The sequence below is a fragment of the Doryrhamphus excisus genome, chromosome 6, assembly GCF_030265055.1.
Source record: "Doryrhamphus excisus isolate RoL2022-K1 chromosome 6, RoL_Dexc_1.0, whole genome shotgun sequence".
In the NCBI taxonomy this organism is placed as follows: Eukaryota; Metazoa; Chordata; class Actinopteri; order Syngnathiformes; family Syngnathidae; genus Doryrhamphus; species Doryrhamphus excisus.
Genome location: NC_080471.1, coordinates 19,796,389 through 19,822,546, shown reverse-complemented (window position 1 = coordinate 19,822,546; position 26,158 = coordinate 19,796,389). Strand labels below are relative to the sequence as shown.

General features: G+C 39.7%; 1 protein-coding gene across 1 annotated transcript in view; it reads left to right on the top strand.

Annotated features, from left to right (window-relative positions):
* The window catches only part of LOC131130900 (guanine nucleotide-binding protein G(o) subunit alpha), a 95,423-nt gene that overhangs the window by 55,352 nt on the left and 13,913 nt on the right, over nt 1-26,158 (top strand). Inside the window, exons 4-6 of the mRNA XM_058075015.1 lie at nt 15,410-15,570; nt 22,817-22,945; nt 24,489-24,618. Of these exons, the coding sequence (XP_057930998.1) occupies nt 15,410-15,570; nt 22,817-22,945; nt 24,489-24,618 (420 nt within the window). The remainder of the gene's footprint in view (nt 1-15,409; nt 15,571-22,816; nt 22,946-24,488; nt 24,619-26,158) is intronic.

The following is a 26,158-nucleotide window of genomic DNA, read 5'->3' as shown; positions in this document are numbered from 1 at the left end:
TAAGTTGATTTCCATGTAGACTATAAACATCTATAAATATGTTTACATGTATTTGCTACATTTTTGGCAGAGAGCTTTAAGGAGGCTTATTCTGTCTGATCATTCAGTTTTCTACAAGCTCTTTGTGGTCTCCAGGATACGAACAAGTAACCGTAGCAACCAGGCTCACCAGCCACTTCCATGGAACGCTCAGTCATGTGGTCATCGTCATCCGATTTGGTCGCTACTTTGACCATGGCTATTTGCATACTATATCCTAAAAACCCCGACATCATCAAACCATGTCTCCATGTTCATAGCGTCCTCTTTTTTTTCCACTTTTTTTCTTCATGTCATCTCAGCTGCTGTGTGTCTCCACATCACCTCCCCCCTCTGCGTCTGTGTCGCTCAGCAAACACGGGGTTTGTGTTCTATCCGTGTAATGTTGCAGCCATTGCATGTATTCAGGACTAGGCGTGTTTTGCTTAGAAGGAACTCCTCATTAGCCACGTATACATGGACCCAAATATTCCAATTCCATTTGAGTTACACCTCATACATACACCTCATTCCGAAAGAAAAGTGCCAATCCGAATGAATATATAATCGGATTCACAGGGGTGGAATATCCCTTTCCCCAATCCGATTGAGGTATCTTGTCATTCCGCTTAATCGGAAAGTTGTCAGACTGCGTTCTTCTTCGTGGTGTTTTTCTTCTTCTGGTGTTTATTAGCGGTTGGCAAGCAGCTTTCGTGTACATTAGCGCCATCTGTGGAACAGAATCTAAACCCTTCTATACGCCATTCACAAGTCCAGTTTTTAAAAAAAAAAAAGAAAATACATATCTATATAAAAATGTGCCGAGCTTAATTATAAAATATTAGCAAGATTGAACTTTATATTTTCCTGTTCCCGGGTGCGTTCTTTCAGCGAATGCTGAGGATATGGCGTAACACGCAGCTCGAGATGTTCTTCGATTAAAAAAAAAATGGAGGAAAGTTTGTTTTTCGAACTAAATTTCAAGACTGGACGAACCAAAAAACTGTCAATACGGAGTTATTCCAACAAGTGAAAGAAAAAGTCGAGGAAGTCGGTATCACGTGATGTTGGTGTTTACGTTTTACTGCGCATGCCCCATTGACTATTCTGGTTGATTATAGCGGCGCATGTAGACACGCGATTGGAATATTCCTTTCCATGTATACCAGGGATCTCAAAGTCAATTTACTTGGGGGCCACTGGAGGTAGGGTCTGGGTGAGGCATCAGGTTTTCAAAAAAAAAACAACACTTTTTCAGTGTTGATCTCAGTCATGGAGGATGAGAGAAAAAGCAAAACAGACAAGCTTGTTCGCTTGCGTATGGGCGGGGCAAAATGGCGTCAGTTGTGTGCGGTGTGCACACAGCTTTAAGCTGTCATTGTCATTGGTTCATGAAACCATATGGCATCCATATCAAACTAGGCGGGGGCCTCAAACTAACATCCTGCGTGCCACATTTGGCCTGCGGGCCGCTAGTTTGAGACCCCTGATGTATACCATTGCTTTCGGAAAGGTCATTCGGAAAGATTCCATTCGGAAAGAGAAAAACTCCTCATGTAAACGTGGCTATTGTCCAGGCACAGTGAGGGGTAACTACTAACGTCCAAAGTGAAACTAACTTCACAGTCGAACATCTCGGTACACTGTGGGCATGTCTGCACGGTGGTGTTGTGTTTTCTTCTTTTTGTGGGTAGCGGGACTCAAGTGGCAACCAGCTTCGAGGCACATTTACCGACCATGTTGGAGTGTGTTGAGTCGTTCTTTCGGTTTTGTTTTCTATGAAGAAAGGTGGTGGTTATCATTAGTAACTGGCAATCAGCAGTCACATTACAGTCCTTTTTTTTTTTTTTTATGGCAAAACGTGCCGGGCCAGACTAACCTCTTCCAATCTTGCAAGAGAAGGGGAAGTACACCGATCTCGATCATATCAACTTTCAGTGTTAAGCGAAAACTCTTGATGTGATTGTTTCAAAAAAAAGACACGTTGTGGCAGTGTGATTAACGCGGACATCACCTTCCTGTTTTGCCATGAGTTACTTCTTAAATTTAATAGTGTTTCACCTCAGTAACCCACAGTGGAGCCAAGTCAAGTTGCAAATGCCAGCATTTGTTTACAAAAAGCTAATAGAATAGTACGCTAAACGAGGTTCCACTGTACTCATGACTGAAGGTGATTACACCAGTGATTAATCATTACAAAATATATACAGTAAACCTCGGATATATCGGACTCGGATATATCGGAAATTCGCTCACAACGGACAGATAAAAAAGAACCGATTTTTCTGTAATGCATTTCCAATAAAAATTCATTGCATATATCGGATTTTTTATAACGGATTTCGCCTATTTCGGACAAAATCTCCTGTCCCGTTCCAATGCATTTCCATTAAATTTCCCTCGCATATATCGGATGGCCGCATCGTGGCGCTCCGATTCGCCGAATCGTGACAGGCCGCTATACGACGTCATTTGCAGCGTTTGCAGCGTTGCCTGCGTGTCCAGGTACATTGGAAACATAGTCAAGGAAGTGCCTTTTTATAACGGATAAAATCCGATTTACGCATATACCGGATATAAATCCGATATATGCGTAAAACTGACATTGTCCGGTATACGCATATAACGGATTTCGCTTATATCGGACAAAACCAGTGGGAACAATTGAATCCGATATATCCGAGGTTTACTGTATATATAACATGCTAGAGCAGGGGTGGGCAAACTTTTTGACTCGCGGGCCGCATTGATTTAACAAAATTGCCGGGGGGCTAACTATATAGTATTTTACACGTAACAGTCCATTTATATATGTATATTTTTACACATATTTTAATAAAGTGCGTTATAAATTAAACTTATTATTATTAATTCATTCATTCATTTTCTACCTATCTAGGTCATTATATATAACACTGACTCACGTTGTCATCTTACAAATAACACTAAACTCATCACACAGCAACCTCACATTGAAAAGATATTCATTCATTCATTTTCTACCGCTTTTTCCTTATGAGGGTCGCGGGGGTGCTGGAGCCTATCCCAGCTGTCTTCGGGCGAGAGGCGGGGTACACCCTGGACTGGTCGCCAGCCAATCACAGGGCACATATAGACAAACAACCATTCACACTCACATTCATACCTATGGACAATTTAGAGTCGATTGAAAAGATATAACTGAGAAATATACAAACATGTACCAATATTCATTCATTCATTCATTTTCTACTGCTTTAACCTCACAAGGGTAACGGGGGTTTTCGGGCGAGAGGCGGGGTACACCCTGGACTGGTTTATTATTATTATTATTATTATTATTATTATTATTATTGTTGTTGTTGTTGTTGTTGTTGTTGTTGTTATTGTTATTATTATTATGTGCTTGTGTCCATTTTTTCAGTAGCATTTGTAAACAACAGACCACAACAAATAACGAAATTGATCAAGCCATGATGCCAGGTTGTATGTTGACTTTAAATGAAATACTTTGGAAAGAACAGGCGGGCCATATTCAAACACTTGGCGGGCCGGATGTGGCCCCCGGGCCGTAGTTTGCCCACCCCTGTGCTAGAGCCTATCCCAGCTGTCTTCGTGCGATAGGCGGGGTACACCCTGGACTGGTTGTGGCCCACACTTACAAACGTTAAACGGCAACCGGATCGGCCCGATCTTGTGGCAAAATACAGCAGCCCCATCCCGATCCTGAAGATCGGATCGGGGAATGGCTAAATTTTATTATGTATGATGCTAGCCTCCAAAATCACATTATATAACCATGGGCCATAAAGCTTAGCTTCTGTCTCCTGTTTCATTTCTTGTAAGATTACAGTTTCCTCTTCACAGTTTTACCTCATCTGGAAAGACATTAAAGCCTTTTTTTCTGTCGATAGGGTTTTTAAATTAAATTCTGCTGAATAAAGTGGTCAGTCCATCCAGACAGCGTAATGCACCAATGTCAAGACTGCTGTTACTGTTGCAAATAGAACCATTTGGAAGAACATGCAGACAGCAGAGATCAATATTTGTTATCATAGAATGACCTAATATACAATTATCAAATTCTTATTTATGAGGCGTAAAAAGGAGACTGTCCCAGTCCATTAAAAAAAAGCATGCCTGGTTTATATTCCCATATATGTTTCAAGGCCATCATTTGGTGCAGACCAACCGAGACCGTGAACCAGTCCCTCCATGTTGGTTCTGCTGTGCTATCTTTGGTTTGAACTTAACAACCTCCGTGCTTTTTTTCCAAATTCAACAAAGCTACATCCTTCCGATGTTTCATGTGGGCTTACATATTTTTAGCTGTGTTTGTGCGGGTGTGTGTTTCTTTGTGTAGATTGTGCTCGGAAAAGGAGGGGTGACAGTTCACTGGATTCTAAGTTTAGTTGGTGTATGAGAAGACACAGTAAATGATAGGATTTGTACAAAGATAGATACTCCAAGACTCAACAGGATTGGAAGTGCAAGAAAAAAGCAAAAGATGGAGGGTGTTGAAAGAAGAATAGACTGATAATGTTTTTTTGTGCTGCTCATTCAAGGCAGTGTGGTTTGAGTCTATGCCAGTTGATTTAGGGCAGGGGTCTCAAAGTCAATTTACCTGGGGGCCACTGGAGCTAGGGTGTGGGTGAGACTGGGCCGCGTCAGGTTTTCCAAAAAACGCATTTATTAAAAACAGAAAAATTAATAAACTTTGCTTTGTTTCTGATTGTCTACAAGAAAAGCTCTGATAAAACATTCCACTGTTCTCTAATATCTTAATTTTTATTTTTCTACACAAAATAAGATGAAAAATAAATGAAAAGAAAATCAATCAGTAATAAATAAATATAATAATAATAATAAAACACCAAATAATAAAAACTTAAGAAACCACATATAGTTGGTGGGTAGACAAATTATTTTTTTCAGATTAAAATGAACAAAGCATTATTAGAGCCCTGTAGACATGACAAAACACGACTATAGTCACATTTATACTCTTTTTATGTACAACATATTGCGCAACTGCAGGGTCTTGAGACACATGCTAACTCGCAAACTAGAGAGCTAGCGACCTAAACAGTAGCCTCCAAGTTATTTCCTTTAAACTTAAATAGCCAAAAACTTACCACTTCCACACGGATGGGGAGGATAACTATTAACAGTTATTTAACCTTTAACATGAACATTAATCAAACTTGATATTTTTTTCTGGGTACATGATACCATACAGCAGGGGTCTCAAACACGCGGCCCGTGTGCCAAATGTGGCCCGCAGGACACGAGTTTGAGGCCCCCGCCTTGATATGAAAGTTTAATGTTAGTGCGGCCCGCGCAAGTTTGATATGGATGCTGTATGGTATCATGTACCCAGAAAAAATTATTACGTTTGATTAATGTTCATGTTAAAGGTTAATTAACTGTTAAGCGTTATCCTCCCTCTCTGTGTGGAAGTGGTAAGTTTTTGGCTTTTTTAAGTTTAAAGGAAATAACTTGGAGGCTACCGTTTAGGTCGCTAGATCTCTAGTTTGCGAGTTAGCATGTGTCTCAAGACCCTGCAGTTGCGCAATATGTTGTAAATAAAAAGAGTATAAATGTGACTATAGTCGTGTTTTGTCATGTCTACAGGGCTCTAATAATGCTTTGTTCATTTTAATCTGAAAAAAATAATTTGTCTACCCACCAACTATATGTGATTTCTTAAGTTTTTATTATTTGCTGTTTTATTACTATTATTATATTTATTTCTTAATGATTGATTGATTTTCTTTATTCTTGATTTGTTTATTTATTTTTCATCTTATTTTGTGCAGAAAAGTAAAAATTAAGATATTTGAGAACAGTGGAATGTTTTATCAGAGCTTTTATTGTAGAAAATCGGAACCAAAGCACTGAACAAGTTTGTATATTTTTCTGTTTTTAATAAAGTTTTTTTTTTTTTTTTTTTGGAAAACCTGATGTGGCCCAGTCTCACCCAGACCCTAGCTCCAGTGGCCTCCAAGTAAATTGAGTTTGAGACCCCTGCCATACAGCATCCATATCAAACTTGCGCGGGCCGTCATATCAAGGTGGGGGCCTAAACTAGCATCCGCATGTTTGAGACCCCTGATTTAGGGGGAGATACGAGGTATCGGTCAATCATACATCCACATTCATATTGACATTAATGGACAATTATGGGTGAACTATGGAGGATGAGAGAACGAGCGTGACAGTCAAACCCGCCGCCCCCCCCCCAGCCAAGATTCAAACCTACCACCATGCTGCTATTCATCATTTTTCATGCCCAGACTCCCCTATCCTTCAAGTTGGCCACTGATACTGAATCTGATCACAAACCACAAAACGGTATTTTCAGATTCCACCCACTCTTTTCCCTGTCCGCTAACAACGATTTTTGTTTCCAACTATAAAAGACGATCCAACGCAAATTCAAATCAGACATGGTGCAAATATATGCTAATTCATCCACTACACGACTTCTGCTGCTGCAATTAGCTTCTGTTTTGGATGCCCACTAATGAATACATTACAGTGCGAGTATAACCGTAATATGTTCCGTAGTGTAATTCCTTGTAATACACATGTTCTAATTAAATATAAATCGTGAAGGTATTTTGATCTCACATAGTTAATAGGGAAATAGATGAACAAAATATTAATTAGTTTCCACAACGAGCGTGCTTCTCCTGTCTCCATACAGTATTCCACTCCCTCAGGGTTCACGTGGGGACAATAGAAATGATTTTCACTACGCTCTTGATGTACCTCAAAGTACATTTGAAGCATACACAACATGGTAGCACACAATTTGCGTGCCTTGCACCCAGTGGATCCCTCCTCTGTGAATGGGTGTGGTTGTATGACACCCTGTGAGTGTTGACGGGAGCCCCGATGTGTGTGTGTGTGCGCATCAATGCATCTGTGTGTCAATGCTCCACAGGGCAGGCCATAGGAGGGCCGGAACCACAATTAAATATTTCATTACTTTCAGTAGTTAGCAGTTGCTACAGAAGGAGGGACTGTAGGAGACGAGACACGAGTCAAGGATATTTGACAAGATTCGGAATGAAAATAGCTTTATTTAAATTAATTTTTATACTGTACATTGTAGTACAGTGCTAGCCAAAAAAAATGAGTGTAAGGATGATAATTGCGAAGGAAACACAGAGGGTGCTGCAGAATAGATGGGAAGGGCACAAGAGAGAGCTAAACAGTCAAGATTGCATTCCTGGGGGATGAGCATGGTCACCATGGCAACTGCATCTGAGAGTCACATGATGCGGAGGAGTAGGAGAGAGAGAGAGATGATGATAGTTGAGACAGTGAAAAATAGAGGCAGAGTAAAGAGGGTGTGGCAGGGGGAAAAAGATGGTTATGAGAAATAATAAAGTGTTTTCCTTTGGATTGTTTGCTGGTGATATGATTACAGTCACGGCGTGTCAGGATGTAAAGGTTAGACTTGACAGAAAGACGGTTCAGTTGTCAAGAGGGATGAAAGAGATGATGGGAAGAGTGAACACAAATCCAAAAATAGAAAAGAGGAAGGATGGGAGAGAAAAAAAGAGACAGTGAGACTGTTTATTGTATTTTTTTGTTCTACAAGATATCATATTTGTACGCAATCATATGATACATTGCTTCTTTTTATGCATTACTGTTGTGGGCATGCTCAGTTGCTTTCTTTTAAAAAAATATAGAGTGCACTGCTCTCACTGTTGTGTTTCTCATCCGTGTTTCTTCCTGTTTTCTTATGCTATCATGTCATTGTACACATTTGTACACAACTTTCTTAACTTCTTAACTTCACTTCTGTTTTGTTTTCTATGAAGAAAGGTGGCGGTTATCATTAGTAACTGGCAATCAGCAGTCACATGCAAGAGACGGGGAAGTACACCGATCTTGATCATATCAACTTACGGTGTAAAGCGGAAGCTTGTGAATGAAAGAGGAACTTTTACGTTAATTGAAGACGTGATTGTTTCCAAAGACACGTTGTGGCAGTGAGATTAACACGGATATCACCTTCCTGTTTTGCCATGAGTTACTTCTTAAATTCAATATTATTTCACCGCAGTAACTCACAGTGGAGCCAAATCAAGGGGGGGGGTGCTGGAGCCTATCCCAGCTGTACACCCTGGACTGGTGGCCGGCCAATCACAGGGCACATATAGACAAACAACCATTCACACTCACATTCATACCTATGGACAATTTGGAGTCACCAATTAACCTAGCATGTTTTTGGAATGTGGGAGGAAACCGGAGTACCCGGAGAAAACCCACGCATGCACAGGAGAACATGCAAACATGAGGATGGAATTGAACTCGGGTCTCCTAGCTGTGAGGCCTAACCACTCGGTCCGACCAGGGTTCAATTCCACCCTCGGCCATCTCTGTGTGGAGTTTGCATGTTCTCCCCGTGCATGCGTGGGTTTTCTCCGGGTACTCCGGTTTCCTCCCACATTCCAAAAACATGCTAGGTTAATTAGCGACTCCAAATTGTCCATAGGTATGAATGTGAGTGTGAATGGTTGTTTGTCTATATGTGCCCTCTGATTGGCTGGCGACCAGTCCAGGGTGTACCCCGCCTCTTGCCTGAAGACAGCTCGGATAGGCTCCAGAACCCCCCGCGACCCTCGTGAGGAAAAAGCAGTAGAAAATGAATGAATGAGAGCATACACAGTTCAATTCCAAATGGGAAATTTGAATTTTCATTCATTCATTTTCTACCGCCTATCCTCACAAGGGTCACTTGTGAGGCGTGGTACACCCTGGACTGGTCGCCGGCCAATCACAGGGCACATACAGACAAACAACCATTCACACTCACATTCATACCTATGGACAATTTGGAGTCTCCAATTAATCCTAGCATGTTTATATGTATGGCTAAATTAGAGTCAAAGTCAAAGTTATGCTTTAACTGTATTTTTTCACCAAAAAACTGTTTCCCGCCCTTTTTTTTTATGAGAACTGACATTTTGGTGAAATGTACCCATGTTCTACTGCAGATTAGTAAAGAACAGAGTGGGATGTCTTTTGAGACATGGATGGGATTGGATGAGATAAAGATGTATCAAGTCATGGTTTGGTATTTGGGCTAGTTAGGTTGCATTGTGTCTTTGTGCGTGTGTGTGTGTGTGTGTGTGTGTGTGTGTGTGTGTGGAGGGGGTACACTCATATACTGTCATCTTTGTGTCCGAGAGAGTGAAAGAGAAAGCAAATGAATGTAAAACAAAGATGGTTGCACAACAAAAAAAAAACACAAACACACACACAATGAACCTGAACAAAATGATGTTTCGATGGTTCCCTTTGTCTGCTTCGTGCTTGTAAGTGTGTGTGTCTGTGGCCCACTGCCCGGCACTTTAAAGTGGAAATACACACACACAAATAGAAAACAGACTGTGTTTCATTTTTGCACTGACCCTCTTTCACATGCACACATACAGATGCACACACTTGTTCTCTCTCCTTATCAGGCACTATGTGTGACTGTTGAGGTGTGCAGTGCAGAGAGAGTATCAATCACTAGGAGGAAGCTCAAGCTCAACTTTATGTGCTGAAAAAAAAAACATTTATCTCAAATCAAATCCGTTCCAGTTGGATTGTTTCCCAGTGGAAGAGGTCAGAAGCTTTACAGCGTTATTGAAAAAGGACAAGGTGTCATGGTGCCTCGGCAGCTTAAAGAGTCTCTCTGTAGATTTGGTTTAAGTTCGGACCAAATAACAGGGACAAAAGTGCGCCCCCAGACATCATACTAGTTTAAGGCCATATTCAAGCCCGAAACTGCTATCATTGTCATTTTTGGGGGGGGTGAAGAACTGCGGTGCTCGACCCATGACATAACAAATGAAACTTGTGTTAAATGGGAACCTTAACATTACTACTTTTGCCTTAAATTCATTAGGATTTGTCTAATTTTGTCTAATCATCAGCACCAAGGCAAACAGTGCTTTATTAGGAGGAAGAAAAGGAGACAGTTCCGGAGTTGTTCATCGTTCTGTGTATGTTCTTTAAACAAATAACCCATCTCATATAGTAAAAATGATTTCAGATTTCCCTGTCTGGAATCTGTCTTTAGTGTCCCAGTTTATCGTTCTGTGTATGTTCTCTGAAAAAATAACCCATCTCATATAGTAAAAATGATTTCAGATTTCCCTGTCTGGAATCTGTCTTTAGTGTCCCAGTTCATCGTTCTGTGTATGTTCTCTGAAAAAATAACCCATCTCATATAGTAAAAATGATTTCAGATTTCCCTGTCTGGAATCTGTCTTTAGTGTCCCAGTTCATCGTTCTGTGTATGTTCTCTGAAAAAATAACCCATCTCATATAGTAAAAATGATTTCAGATTTCCCTGTCTGGAATCTGTCTTTAGTGTCCCAGTTCATCGTTCTGTGTATGTTCTCTGAAACAATAACCCATCTCATATACTAAAAATGATTACAGATTTCCCTATCTGGAATCTGTCTTTAGTGTCCCAGTTCATCGTTCTGTGTATGTTCTCTGAAAAAATAACCCATCTCATATACTAAAGATGATTACAGATTTCTCTGTCTGGAATCTGTCTTTAGTGTCCCAGTTCATCGTTCTGTGTATGTTCTCTGAAAAAATAACCCATCTCATATACTAAAGATGATTACAGATTTCCCTGTCTGGAATCTGTCTTTAGTGTCCCAGTTTATCGTTCTGTGTATGTTCTCTGAAAAAATAACCCATCATTCTGTGTATGTTCTCTGAAAAAATAACCCATCTCATATACTAAAGATGATTACAGATTTCTCTGTCTGGAATCTGTCTTTAGTGTCCCAGTTCATAGTTCTGTGTATGTTCTCTGAAAAAATAACCCATCTCATATACTAAAGATGATTACAGATTTCCCTGTCTGGAATCTGTCTTTAGTATCCCAGTTCATCGTTCTGTGTATGTTCTCTGAATAAATAACCCATCTCATATACTAAAGATAATTACAGATTTCTCCATCTGGAATCTGTCTTTAGTGTCCCAGTTCATTGTTCTGTGTGTGTTCTCTGAAAAAATAACCATCTCATATACTAAAGATGATTACAGATTTCCCTGTCTGGAATCTGTCTTTAGTGTCCCAGTTCATCGTTCTGTGTATGTTCTCTGAAAAAATAACCCATCTCATATAGTAAAAATGATTTCAGATTTCCCTGTCTGGAATCTGTCTTTAGTGTCCCAGTTCATCGTTCTGTGTATGTTCTCTGAAAAAATAACCCATCTCATATAGTAAAAATGATTTCAGATTTCCCTGTCTGGAATCTGTCTTTAGTGTCCCAGTTCATCGTTCTGTGTATGTTCTCTGAAACAATAACCCATCTCATATACTAAAAATGATTACAGATTTCCCTATCTGGAATCTGTCTTTAGTGTCCCAGTTCATCGTTCTGTGTATGTTCTCTGAAAAAATAACCCATCTCATATACTAAAGATGATTACAGATTTCTCTGTCTGGAATCTGTCTTTAGTGTCCCAGTTCATCGTTCTGTGTATGTTCTCTGAAAAAATAACCCATCTCATATACTAAAGATGATTACAGATTTCCCTGTCTGGAATCTGTCTTTAGTGTCCCAGTTTATCGTTCTGTGTATGTTCTCTGAAAAAATAACCCATCATTCTGTGTATGTTCTCTGAAAAAATAACCCATCTCATATACTAAAGATGATTACAGATTTCTCTGTCTGGAATCTGTCTTTAGTGTCCCAGTTCATAGTTCTGTGTATGTTCTCTGAAAAAATAACCCATCTCATATACTAAAGATGATTACAGATTTCCCTGTCTGGAATCTGTCTTTAGTATCCCAGTTCATCGTTCTGTGTATGTTCTCTGAATAAATAACCCATCTCATATACTAAAGATAATTACAGATTTCTCCATCTGGAATCTGTCTTTAGTGTCCCAGTTCATTGTTCTGTGTGTGTTCTCTGAAAAAATAACCATCTCATATACTAAAGATGATTACAGATTTCCCTGTCTGGAATCTGTCTTTAGTGTCCCAGTTCATAGTTCTGTGTATGTTCTCTGAAAAAATAATCCATCTCATATACTAAAGATGATTACAGATTTCTCTGTCTGGAATCTGTCTTTAGTGTCCCAGTTCATTGTTCTGTGTATGTTCTCTGAAAAAATAACCCATCTCATATACTAAAGATGATTACAGATTTCCCTGTCTGGAATCTGCCTTTAATGTCCCAACTCTAACAGAACCGCTACCCATTCTTCATAGAGACTGAGTCACCATTGCAGGGATGCTTTGTTTGGACACTTGATTCCAGATCATGATACGTGGGCAAACAGATTGTTTGTCAGCACAATAAACAAATACAAATACCGAAACTGAATCCCTTAAAAGCAAGAGCATTTGAAAACCAAGGTACGACTGTATTTCAAGACACGATGTTCTCACGCAGTCACGCTTTATTCTGAATTAGCATTGACTGGTGTGGGTTGTTTAGCTTCTCATGGTACCTTGTTTACCACCAGTTGACGTTAAGAAACATACACTAATATACAGGGACGTAGGAGTGTCTTTATATGCTAGAAAATTTCCAACCCAGAGGTCATAGGCATCTCCATTAAATCCAGTAAACTTAACCTAAGGCATCTGTTAAACAGTGAATCATACTTCACAACAACAGTTTGAGTGCTTTTCCTTCAGTATTTTCAAATATTTTTTTTCCGAGTGGATGTTGAACAAGGGGGACGTAAAGACGAGACAGAACAGAAGCAGTGGATGTATGAGACAGAAAGAAGATGACGATATTGATGACGGCAATTGTCTATTCGGTGTCTTGCATTTCAAGTTAAAGGAAATCCAGTTTTGCTGAATTCTGCAAGTGGATCCTGACAGTGTGAAGAAGTGTCAAAAATTCCACGATCACCAACGAGTGTGGAAAGGCTGGACTACTGTGTGATGGATAGAACAAGCTAAGAACTGAAGTGATAACTGAGAGAGTCAATGAAAGAGGCTGACAAAGTGTGTGATGAAGGAATTGTGAGGCTGTTCAAGTTCCTACCCTGAAGAAGATGAAGACAGCAATGAATTACTTTTCTGCCAGGCTAGCTCTTAACATTTTACTTTTATTTTATTTTTATTATTATTTTATTTTATTTTTTTACATTGGAAACATAGTCAAGGAAGTGCCTTTTTATAACGGATAAAATCTATTTATCTATCTATTTTTATTTTTGTTTTTATTTTTATTTTTATTTTTATTTTTATTTTTATTTTTATTTTTATTTTTATTTTTATTTTTATTTTTATTTTTATTTTTAATGACAGATTTTATTTTTAAATGACAATTTTTTTCTTAAAAGTAGATAAAGTCCATGATTAAAATTACTTATTCTAAGGTTGTTTTCTATTTGAGTGGTGCTTCAGCTTTTCAAGTAGATCCTAGAGTAGATCCATACTGGAAAACCAGTGAATAATATGACACAAATTTGCTGTGACATGTGATAAATGACAAAAAAAGTCGAAAAGTGAAGGAAGGGACATGCAAAGACATAATGGCAAAACAAGACGACAACTCAAGACATAGAGAGATTAAAGACCAGCACAGCAAACACGGCAAAGTTATGCATGCAGATAAAGGCGGGAAGAACTACACAAAAGCAGAGATGATGTTTGTGATGGAGCGATGATTAATGGCTAAAGGACATCTGGACGACAAGTGGAGATGCGTTACTACTTAGAGTTATTTACGGGAGGAAACAACAGGCCAAGGTAAAGAAGTGATGGACGATTATCAATTTGACAGTTATGACAAGGCATGACTGTGCACATCAAATATGAAACACTCAAACCATAGTTTCCGTATGCCCCAATTTTTGTATGACTCGGTTTTCACACAAAATTTTTGCCATAATTGTGTCTTGGTTTTCATACAACATTGAACATAACAGATGTTTGCCTTGTGCTTTGTTCTGAAGTGAAATCCAGTGCCCAAACAAAGCACCCTAAGTGCTACTGTTTTGAGTGTGACTGTTAAATAGCCCACCACGGGGCCAAAGAAATTACGAATGAAAGCAATTTGAGAAAGAATGTCTGAAAAACTATGGAATTCGATCTCACCTGGGTCTCTAAGAAGTCAGCGTTAACAATAAGTTTCATCTGTTATGATTAGTTTGCATTTTTTTTTCTGCATGTAAAATTATAGTTGTTTTCTCTGTGTTTATTTTATTTTAATTTATTTTATTTTATTTTAGTTTATTTTCATTCATTCATTTTCTACTGCTTTTTTCTCATGAGGGTCACGGGGGTGCTAGAGCCTATCCCAGCCGTCTTCAGGCGAGAGGCGGGGGTACACCCTGGACTGGTCGCCAGCCAATCACAGGGCACATATAGACAAACAACCATTCACACTCACATTCATACCTATGGACAATTTGGAGTCGCCAATTAACATTCATTCATTCATTAATTTTCTACCGCTTATCCTCACGAGGGTCGCGGGGGTGCTGGAGCCTATCCCAGCTGTCTTCGGGCGAGAGGCGGGGTACACCCTGGACCGGTCGCCAGCCAATCACAGGGCACCAATTAACATTTTATTTTATTTTCATTCATTCATTCATTTTCTACCGCTTTTTCCTCACGAGGGTCGCGGGGGTGCTGGAGCCTATCCCAGTTGTCTTCGGGCGAGAGGCAGGGTACACCCTGGACTGGTCGCCAGCCAATCACAGGGCACATATAGACAAACAACCATTCACACTCACATTCATACCTATGGATAATTTGGAGTGGCCAATTAACATTTTATTTTATTTTATTTTATTTTTATTTATTTTATTTTTATTTTAGTGTCTGCAACAGATTATTTTTTTTTTGTTTTTTGTTGTTTTTTTTTTGCAACAGATTAATTTGAAAATGGAAGCTGCAGTGAGATGTGAGAATACACAAGTAATGCAGATGGTATAGTACTCAATACCACAACCCTTTGCTACTTAGGATCTGCAATTGACAAACTCCTCAAGTGCTATCTTAAGACCAGACCTACTTGAAGGTGGTCTTGAGGAGTGTAAACCTGGCGGACGAGTCTGTACAGCCCTCATGTTGTATTAGCTCCAGTGTCTGCTTGTACAAACCTGGCTTAACACTAAAATGATCCGCCATTGTTTATTTCAAGACATGATGGATTTTGTCAGCAATGCACATTCATTGACTTGGATTTAAGCTTCTGAGTATGTTGGTTAACAAGTGCAAACTCACAGTGGCTGTAAAGCAAATTACACTACATGGAAAAAGAAAATGACGCCATGACTCCAAAGACCATGTTAACTTCTTGCCCCCGAAGATGATATGCACCTTTGATATTGGCAGGACACGTTGATCCTCATCAGACCTTCATATGACATTACTCTCCCTTCCTCTGTCTCCCTCTAGGCGGATGCCAAGATGGTGTGTGATGTGGTTAGTCGTATGGAGGACACAGAGCCTTACTCCGCTGAACTGCTATCCGCCATGATGCGTCTCTGGTCTGACTCAGGGATCCAGGAATGCTTCAGCCGTGCACGGGAGTACCAGCTCAACGATTCAGCGCAGTAGTATGTATTTTTACAACAATTTCAGAAATAGCCATGCCCGAATAAATCATGTACCACTTACTGGTTCTTAGAGAAACATGAACATGTCAACAACAAAAAAAATTGTTCCAGTAATGCAGAGAGTGGTTAGAATGTTGGCCTCATAACAACAAACTACAGAGCGAAGATGTCACACTGTTTACTGTTCACTTCATGGGGCAGCACGGTGGTCGAGTGGTTACCGTGCAGACCTCACATCTAGGACACCCGAGTTCAATTCCACCCTCAACCATCTCTGTGTGGAGTTTCCGGGTACTCCGGTTTCCTCCCACATTCCAAAAACATGCGACTCCAAATTGTCCATAGGTATGAATGTGAGTGTGAATGGTTGTTTGTCTATATGTGCCCTGTGATTGGCTGGCCACCTAGATGCTTGGAAGCAGGGGCACCAACTGGAATTTTGTAAAAGAAAACCCACCGGGCCCCCCCGTGGGCAGCTGTTGTCAGCATATTTCTATTTGTTGGAGCCCCTGTCAATCAACAACCCTTGGAACTTTTCTCCCTTATACGTCCCCATCATACTTGTAGGAATTTTGCAGCATAATTCAGTCAACAACTCTGTTTTATTACTCATCCCAAATCAAAGCACCGCACAATTAGTTTATATTTGGTAATTACCTTTTATGAGTCGCCGTGGGTGTGATTTGAACGCCAACGTATTTCGAATTTCATTGACGTTTTGGTGGAGTTCCTGGAACTCTTCCCTTTTGCGTTCCTCTAATGTGAATGTTGATGTTCCATGACCAACGCCAACACATCTGCCCGCTTGATTTTTGAAAACAATACACAGTTAAAAAATATATACCTTTGACACCCCCCGATGCTTTCACAGTGAACGCCCAACACACACACACACACACACACCGAACATTAATTATTAGTCATTTTCTCAATGTGATCATACACAAGCTATTACGGCACACAGTCAATCACCATTACCAGTACCGGGTCTGATTTATGCTGAGTGCCTGAGTGTGGGTGGAGATGGAGACAGCAGGAGAAAACATACCAAACGAAGCGGGGGAGGGGAGAGCCATTTCCGTTAAGTGCCATGTTTGTGTGTGTGTGTTGGTCTTGTTTAACTGCACACCATAGATCTTGTCAAATTACATGCGGTGACATGTAGGGAAAAAGTATGGATTGGATGTGATGGTTGGAGTATTTCCTTCGACGCAGTACACCACGTGTGATGATAACATTTCATAACAAAAATATTATACTCAAAATAATTGGGAGTGCATTGGTGTGCGTCGTGGACATAAATTTAAATAACTTACTATGAAAAAATTGCCTTTTTGGTTTATGGTAGGGCTTGTTTACATTGCTTGTCTATAAAAATTGCTTGTCTATGTTCAATTAAAATAGAATAAGGGTTTTTTTTCTCATGAAAGACGAGAATCTAACCTTTATTTTGGTGTATACTATGTCTATATAGCCTTAGAAACCAATTGTCCATAGGTATGAATATGAGTGTGAATGGTTGTTTGCTTATATATGCCCTGTGATTGGCTGGTGACCGGTCCAGAGTCTCTTGCCCGAAGTCAGCTGGGATAGGCTCCAGCATACCCCTGCAACCCTAGTGAGGATTTGACATATAAAGTACTATGTCTATATATTGAATGTTATATATATATAATGAATGTTACCTGGCTGCACGGCGGTCGAGTGGTTAGCGCGCAGGAGACCATGGTTCAGTTCCACCCTCGGCCATCTCTGTGCATCCCCGTGCATGCGTGGGTTTTCTCCGGGTACTCCGGTTTCCTCCCACATTCCAAAAACATGCTAGGTTAATTGGCGACTCCAAATTGTCCATAGGTATGAATGTGAGTGTGAATGGTTGTTTGTCTAAATGGGTCCTGTGATTGGCTGGCGACCAGTCCAGGGTCTCTTGCCCAAAGTCAGCTGGGATAGGCTCCAGCATACCCCCACAACCCTAGTGAGGATTTGACATATAAAGTACTATGTCTATATATTGAATGTTACCTGGATGCACGGCGGTCGAGTGGTTAGCATGCAGACCTCACAGTTAGGAGACCATGGTTCAGTTTCACCCTCGGCCATCTCTGTGCATCCCCATGCATGTGTGGGTTTTCTCCGGGTACTCCGGTTTCCTCCCACATTCCAAAAACATGCTAGGTTAATTAGCGACTCCAAATTGCCCATAGGTATGAATGTGAGTGTGAATGGTTGTTTGTCTATATGTGCCCTGTGATTGGCTGGCGACCAGTCCAGGGTGTACCCTGCCTCTCGCCTGAAGACAGCTGGGATAGGCTCCAGCACCCATGTGACCCTCATGAGGAAAAGTGGTAGAAAATGAATGAATGAATGAATGCTACCTATTAATTTAAAAAAATATTGAAACTAAAACAACCTATGCTAGGTGCCTAGGTAGCTACTAGCCAACTAGTGAGCTCCATTTCCTTCCATAGAAGGATTGAGCTGTCATGCAATCAACCCTCCAATACATCCTTCCTGGTGACATTTCTATAAGATGGTTTTAAATGCTCTTGGTGGCCCTCTGGTGGCCACAGGTGCCTCTTGCAAGGCCCCTGATGTACTGTAGCAAATCAGCTATGACATTTGAAGATGACTTGTAGTCTCACAGGAACATCATGAACAGTGGGCTGTGCTTGCAGGGAGTGGCATCATTGTGTACAAACCACATGAATAAATGAATAGACCAACTTCAGCTTCACTGGAAAGTAAAACAAAGCAATATGAGGGCAGCATAAAATTACAGGGAATAAATAATATGACATAAAAATTAAATTGAATGACCCATGTCGGGGCTGCACTGTGAGTGAGTGGTTAGCGCAGGGGCCACACATCTAGGAAATCTGAGTTCAATTCCACCCTCAGCCATCTCTGTGTGGAGTTTGCATGTTCTCCCTGTGCATGTGTGGGTTTTCTCCAGGGAATTAATATTTACATATATCTTGAAGAACAATTACATACATACCTCATTTATAAAAACATCCACACTTTGTGTGAGTCCACATCCACATGAACGTGTGTTCACAAGCACACAATGTGTGTGTGTTAAATGTCACATTAAAGATTGATGCAAACTTCCTGTCGCTGCCTGTGGAGCCTATGTGTGTGTGTGTGTGTGTGTGTGTGTGTGTGTGTGTGTGTGTGTGTGTGTGACTCATCTGATCACAGATAGGTTAACATCTATCATTTATCATCACATCTTATGTCATCTGTGCTTTAAATAATGTTTACTTAATAAAGGTTCGACTTGAATTTGTTAGGTCCCGCACGGAGAATGTACATAAGTAGCGTACATCGCAGAAAGCAGAAGGTTCTATTCTGAGAGCACTGCCTGAAGCCCCTATCTTCCTCTTTTTACAAATGGCAGCATGTTGGCCTATTTACCACAATGCACATATGCTTATGTACATGTATGGCATCCTTCCCTTTTGTACTGTTGAATAGGCAGATGTAGACCCCGGACCACCATCATGTATGAATTCTTGCTGATTCTTCAATAAAGGCAGCAACACGCCTATCACTTACTCACTATATATACATTGCTTCTTCTTCTAAATTATTATTATTATTATTATGAAATTATTATCAAATTAAATTACCGTAGAATTTCATCTTAGAAGATAGCACCCTTTGTTTGAACCGAGCCATCGGAAATAGTACTAAATGTTTACGTTCAGGCTGCAGGGTCGGATTGGAATCGCACTTTACGTGCTTGACACACCCTAGAAACCTTGCAATCCAACACATACCTGTGTTCCCAGCATCACTCGTCAGTTGATGTTAATGTAATTCTACATTCGATCAAACCTATTTAAGATTTGTCAGATCAAAACACAATCGCGGGCTGCACGGTGACCGAGTGGTTAGCGCGCAGACCTCACAGCTAGGAGACCAGGGTTCAATTCCACCCTCGGCCATCTCTGTGTGGAGTTTGCATGTTCTCCCCGTGCATTTGTGGGTTTTCTCCGGGTACTCCGGTTTCCTCCCACATTCCAAAAACATGCTAGGTTAATTAGCGACTCCAAATTGTCCATAGGTATGAATGTGAGAAAATACCCATGATACTTCTTAATATACATTTATATTTCGATTGATATTTGTATTGAAGGGCTGCACGGTGATCTAGTGGTTAGCGCGCAGACCTCACAGCTAGGAGACCAGGGTTCAATTCCACCCTCGGCCATCTCTTTGTGAAGTTTGCATGTTCTCCCCCGTCCATTCCAAAGCCATTTCTAAAGCTTACGGACTCCAGCAAACCACAGTGAGAGCCATTATCCACAAATGGCAAATATATGGAACAGTGGTGAACCTTCCCAGGAGTAGCCGGCCAATCAAATTGACCCAAAAAGAGAGCAGCAACGACCCATACAAGAGGACAACATGACAAACAGGCAAAAAAAAGTGGTTAAAGCGCAGGCCTCACAGCTAGGAAACACGAGTTCAATTCCACTCTCGGCCATCTCTGTGTGGAGTTTGATTTTCTTAAAATGCACTCGAGTGGAAGGTTTTCAATAGGTTACTATAGTTCTTTCAGGAAAAAAAAACAATTTTTAGAAGCCAAAGAACACATTTTAACCAGGGGTGCTAATAATTATGGAGAAAAAAAAAATACTTCAATGGCGTCCTGTTTGTGTCCCGTGTCTGTGTAAACAAAATAAGCGTGTATTAAAAAAATATCTTCCATATGCAGTTAGAATTGCATCTAATCACAAGCATAGCATTATAGTTTGTTGACAATTTTGTGTGCAGAGGCTGACACTCCATTAGAAAAGTTCAATTTCTCAATTTCTGGGCAAAATTGTCCATTGATGTATGTAAATAAACTGGGGGTTTTTTTTTCCCTTTATTTGGGCAAATCTATGAAACATTACAGTGCATTTCTTACATCAATCAAAATATAACTTTCCATTATTTACATTTGTATTCATCTATCTGATAACAAGCCCAAAAGGAGTAGGCTGAAGCAAAAGCTTATAAACGCCTACCCCTTTTTGCAAGATATAATCATGTTCATGCCATTGTAATATTATTATTATTATTATTATTATTATTATTATTATTATTATTATTATTATTATTATTATTATTATTATTATTATTATTATTATTATTATTATTATTATTATTATTATTATTATTATCATTATCATTATTGTTATAATCTTTATCATTATTACCATCATTATAATCATCATTAATATTACCATTTTCATCATTATAGTTAAAAATTTTGGATTTTTTTTCAATTTTAATGATTTTATTTTTCCAGACTTCATTGCTTCTTGTAGAGTGCTGTATCATTTCATCTGTTATTTTCTGAAATCCGCGGTCAGTTTATTAGCCCATTTTTTTGTGACATTTACTTATTTTCTGGATTGCATGTGTCTAATCGTGTGCATTAAAAAAAAGATTGGGTTGGGTTAACATTGTGTGTATTTTGCAAAATGAAATCAGAATATTATCTTAGAGCTTTCTTTCATTCAGTTTCTCTCCACCTCTCCTTGCTCTTACGAAACTCTACGAAATCTAAACCATATTCCTCTCTGTATAAATCGATAAGCGCTGAAGCTGTAGACGTGTGTGTGTGCATTTGTGTGTCAGATCAGGCTAACCACTTCCTGTTCATCATCCAATTCGTCATCTTTTATCTTGTGGAGGTAAGTCACTTTGTCAACTATGAATAAAAGCTTCACACCCATGGCACCAGATGGATGTGCGTGGGTACATTGTCATCCATCTTCCCGTGTAACTATCTGTCATCTCAGGGCAATTACAATATAAATAATTCTATATGTAAGCAGCAGACAGAGGCTCTGCTGTGGTCTTCAAGGATGATCGGGATGGAATTCGATGAGACTTCATAGGTTGACCTAGATTTTTGTCTTAGGGTGTGGACCTCGGAAAAAAAGTGTTAGAATAAAATGAAGATAGAATGAATATAGTATTAGTTATCACCCTTATATCCATTTGCTTAGACAATAGAAAGTGTTTGAACGTGACCCTGATCAGAGACCCCCAGCGACCCCCAGGTCCTGGAGGTGCCAGGATGCTCCAACAGCGAACCTGCAGATGTTCATGTTAATCCTGCAAGAATGTGTCAAGATAAGAACTCATGAAACAATAAAAGTAATCACTCTCACAAATACACACACATATAGACAAACAAATACAGCTTGTGCAACTGCCCCCCCCCCTTAGAGTTGCACGACCATGTAGTAGGGACCCCCGAAAAGTCACTGGGTATGTGATTTCACTCTCTTCGCTGCGAGTAACTTTGAATATTGTTGTCTGTCTCTTCTGTATTTCTGTATTTAAGTGTTTTTAAAAGTGTCACAGGAGTTTGAACCTGACAAAAACTTGCATCAGATTACAATTGAATGCATCACATAATCAGTTCACAGTTCCACATGTCCAAAAGGAGTAGGAAGAAGCAAAGCTTATTAAATCCATCTGGTACTTTTTACAATCAGTAACTGTTAAATTTGTTCACTTCCTGCTTTCCTAATATAGTTTAAGTTCAAGAATGTCTCGTGTTTTCTGGGTTTTTAATTAATTTATGCAAGCATGTACAAACTGTCCGCTGTAACACCATGACAACAACATTACAATTCCTTCCATGCCAAAGGATGAAGACAGGAAGAATGGAAGGAATTGAAATTCTAATTCCAATTCTAATTCCAATTTCAATTCTAATTTCATTTGTTCACTTCCTGCTTTCCTAATATAGTTTAAGTTAAAGAATGTCTCGTGTTTTCCGGGTTTTTAATCAATTTATGCGAGCATGTACAAATCGAGGACAATCAGTAACTGTTACATTTGTTCACTTCCTGCTTTCCTAATATAGTTTTTTTTTCCTTTGTGAAGTTGGGAAGCGAGCCTAACCATATTTCTTTATTCGGTGCAGTCAATTCATGCTCAAAGACTAGGTGAGACACACACCGGCCAGATCAGAAAAGACTGAGAACTCGGTGCAGAATCTATTTATCCTCAAAAGCATGAGGAGACTCTTTATTGGGGTCAAATGACAATCGTTAGGATACGATGGATTGGGGCCTCTGCCCACCAATCATGGTTATTATGGTGGTATCACCTGTCCAACCTACTCGGACCACAAGGGTGCATATTCACGATGGTCTTTAGAAATACCAGTATTTTAATTTAAATATGTGACACGCACTGCTTGGTAACAATCTGTCTCTTCTTTCTTGTGCAGCTACCTTGACAGCCTAGATCGGATTGGTGCTGCAGACTACCAGCCGACAGAGCAGGATATTCTGAGAACCAGGGTGAAGACTACGGGGATTGTGGAGACACACTTTACCTTCAAAAACCTCCACTTTAGGTACGAGTGATAGGGATTAGTGAGTACATTAGAGACGGATTTAATTTGACTATCAAATTCCTTGCGTGTATACATATATTTTGCACACACACAGTATTGATACTCACTAGCATCAACATTGTACCTGGTGTATCACACATAGACAGATCCTCATACATAAACCTTATGAATTTTAATCAAATAATAATCAAATTGGTTGGACTAGTTGGAGAGACTATGTCTCTCAACTGGCCTGGGAACACCTTAGGATCTGGAAGGTCTGTTAGCATTTGGAGAGTTTGTTGGTAATGGTAATGGTAATGGTAATGGTTTTATTTCATTTGAACATGCATCAGATTACAATTGAATGCATCACATAATCAGTTCACAGTTCCACATGTCCAAAAGGAGTAGGAAGAAGCAAAGCTTATTAAATCCTACCCCTCCATCTGGTACTTTTACAATCAGTAACTGTTACATTTGTTCACTTCCTGCTTTCCTAATATAGTTTAAGTTTTTTTTTGTTTTTTTTTTGTCACGTACCACAGTACGAGACAAAAAAAAAAAAAAAAGAGGTTGCAGGTTAGAATTATCTCACCACCAATAATGATAACATAATCATCATAATAATAATGATATAAATAATAACTGCTGCAACCATAATATACATATATTTCAACAGATTATATTTCGCAGATTATATATACTATATTGTGTAATATGAATGTAAAGGTGACTATAGGGGTGTTATTTAATGTCTAGACAGCTTTAACACATATTTAGAAAGTTGTAAATCGGGCTTTATGCTATAAATATGAAAATATTCAATTTATCTAGAAGAAAATGTACTTTTTGTTGTTGTTGACTGGAAAGGAAATACATGGCAATAGGTCTGCTGTCCATACTAGATTTTTTTTAACGTTTTTTGTGCTTTCTTGACTACACTTCAGGAACATGCGGTTGCCTAGCAACAAAGTCATCAAAGAAAAAGCCAAATGACGCCAGTCCTTGGAAATTCTCTCTGACAAATGAGAAGGATTTGACATTAGTTGGCACTGAACGCTGTTTTCCAAAGTCAAAGCTGATGTTTGTGAACATCTTGTTTCGCACTAAAACACACACAGATAAAAGGTCTGATTCCATGGATGACGAAGGAAGTTAAAACAATATTCATATTTGAGAGGATTATAGCAATAGCAGATGATATTTACATTTGTTGATTAATTGAATCATCGATTAATCATTGATTCATCAATTAACTGATGCCACTTTACTTTGATGTTGCAGATGCACCTGTATGTTATATGCTTTAAGCACACTTGCATGTTTATGTGACGCTGGGGAAACTTAAACAGGGAACAATTAGTTCCGCTTCTGCTTTATTAATAGGAACCAAAAATGAAATGATGCATAAATACAAACTACTAATGTGATATAGTTCCACAATTCAAATTCCCTGTGTAACTTCCATCCTAACAAAAGTATTATTATCATATAAGTAAACAACTGAGCCTAAATTACTTGTACGTTTGTGTCAAGTTGCATTTTGCTCCCTGTCCATCAGGCTCTTTGACGTCGGAGGTCAGAGGTCAGAGAGGAAGAAGTGGATCCACTGTTTCGAGGACGTCACTGCCATCATTTTTTGCGTCGCGCTCAGCGGATATGATCAGGTGTTGCACGAAGACGAGACCACGGTGAGGACACACGCTTGCATAAGTCTAATCTACAATCACAATATCATAACAACGTGTTACGCAAGAGCCACGCGACCTGGTTTAAGTGCTCCATCTCGTTTGTTTTTCTCCCATGAGGCTCTCGGGTAGCACATGTGTCATGTCGACTATGATATTTTTTTTTCTCTGAATATTATGACTTTTTCTGAATGTTTTTGTTCTTGGAAAACGACTGCTCTGTTTTCTATTTTTGCTGTTGTTTTGTTTGGAATTATATTTTTAGAACGTGCAGAGAACCTACATAAATAATAGACCCCTGGGCCACATGTTGGGGACCACTGGTCCAAGCAGGAAAAAAACACATTAACTCACATATTTAAAAATGCAAGTCCTTTTCCAATCACATAAGCTTGGAATTGGGTATTTAGTCCAGTAGTTTGATGCAGACGTCTATGCTGCTGTGGAGTTGATAAAATGCACAGAATATTGTGTTCTGTGGCTACATAAACATGGAACGTACCATCAGAAAAAAATATGTTTCTTTCTACTAGGGCTGGGCAATATGGACTAAACCTTGGTAGTCTCGGTAGTCACATGTTTGATGCCGTCTTTGAAGACCTTTATACTGTCTTTTTCGCCATTCACTCCCGCGATTGGAGCTTCTCCACCTCCATATTTCCATGAGGATATCCAATCATTCCACATAGCAAAGGGATGCTAACAGATGTTAACAGCTGCTAACAGCTGCTCCCAAGTGTCAACAATGGTCCAAGTAGCAAGCTCCGAATGAATGAAAGAACATTCTGTTCTACTTTATTAGCCATATTGTACCCCGCCTCTTACCCTAGGTCAGCTGGGATAGGCTCCAGCGTACCCACAGGACACATATGTGAATATCTGCTTTTATAAATGGAATATTTTACACATGTAAAACTTGTGTAGGACCTTCTAAAAGTATTTTTTAACATTATTAGAGCCCTTTTGATGTGACTTAACACCCCTATAGTTACTTTACACTCTTATTACCTCTCAGCTAATGTCATGTTTCTGATTTCACCACTAACTCATTGAAATTGAACCAACATGGGCTGCATGGCGGACGAGTGGTTAACACGCGGGCCTCACAGCTAGGGGACCCGAGTTCAATTCCTCGCTCTGTGTGTGGAGTTTGTATGTTCTCCGGGTACTCCAGTTTCCTCCCACATTCCAAAAACATGCTAGGTTAATTAGCGACTCCAAATTGTCCATAGGTATGAATGTGAGTGTGAATGGTTGTTTGTCTATATGTGCCCTGTGATTGGCTGGCGACCAGTCCAGGGTGTACCCCGCCTCTCGCCTGAAGACAGCTGGGATAGGCTCCAGCACCTACTGTGACTTTCGTGAGGATAAGCGTTAGAAAATGAATGAATGAATGAATGGGCGGCACGGTGTTCTAGTGGTTAGTACACAGACCTCACAGCTAGGAGACCAGGGTTCAATTCCACCCTCGGCCATCTCTGTGTGGAGTTTGCATGTTCTCCCCGTGCATGCGTGGGTTTTCTCCGGGTACTCCGGTTTCCTC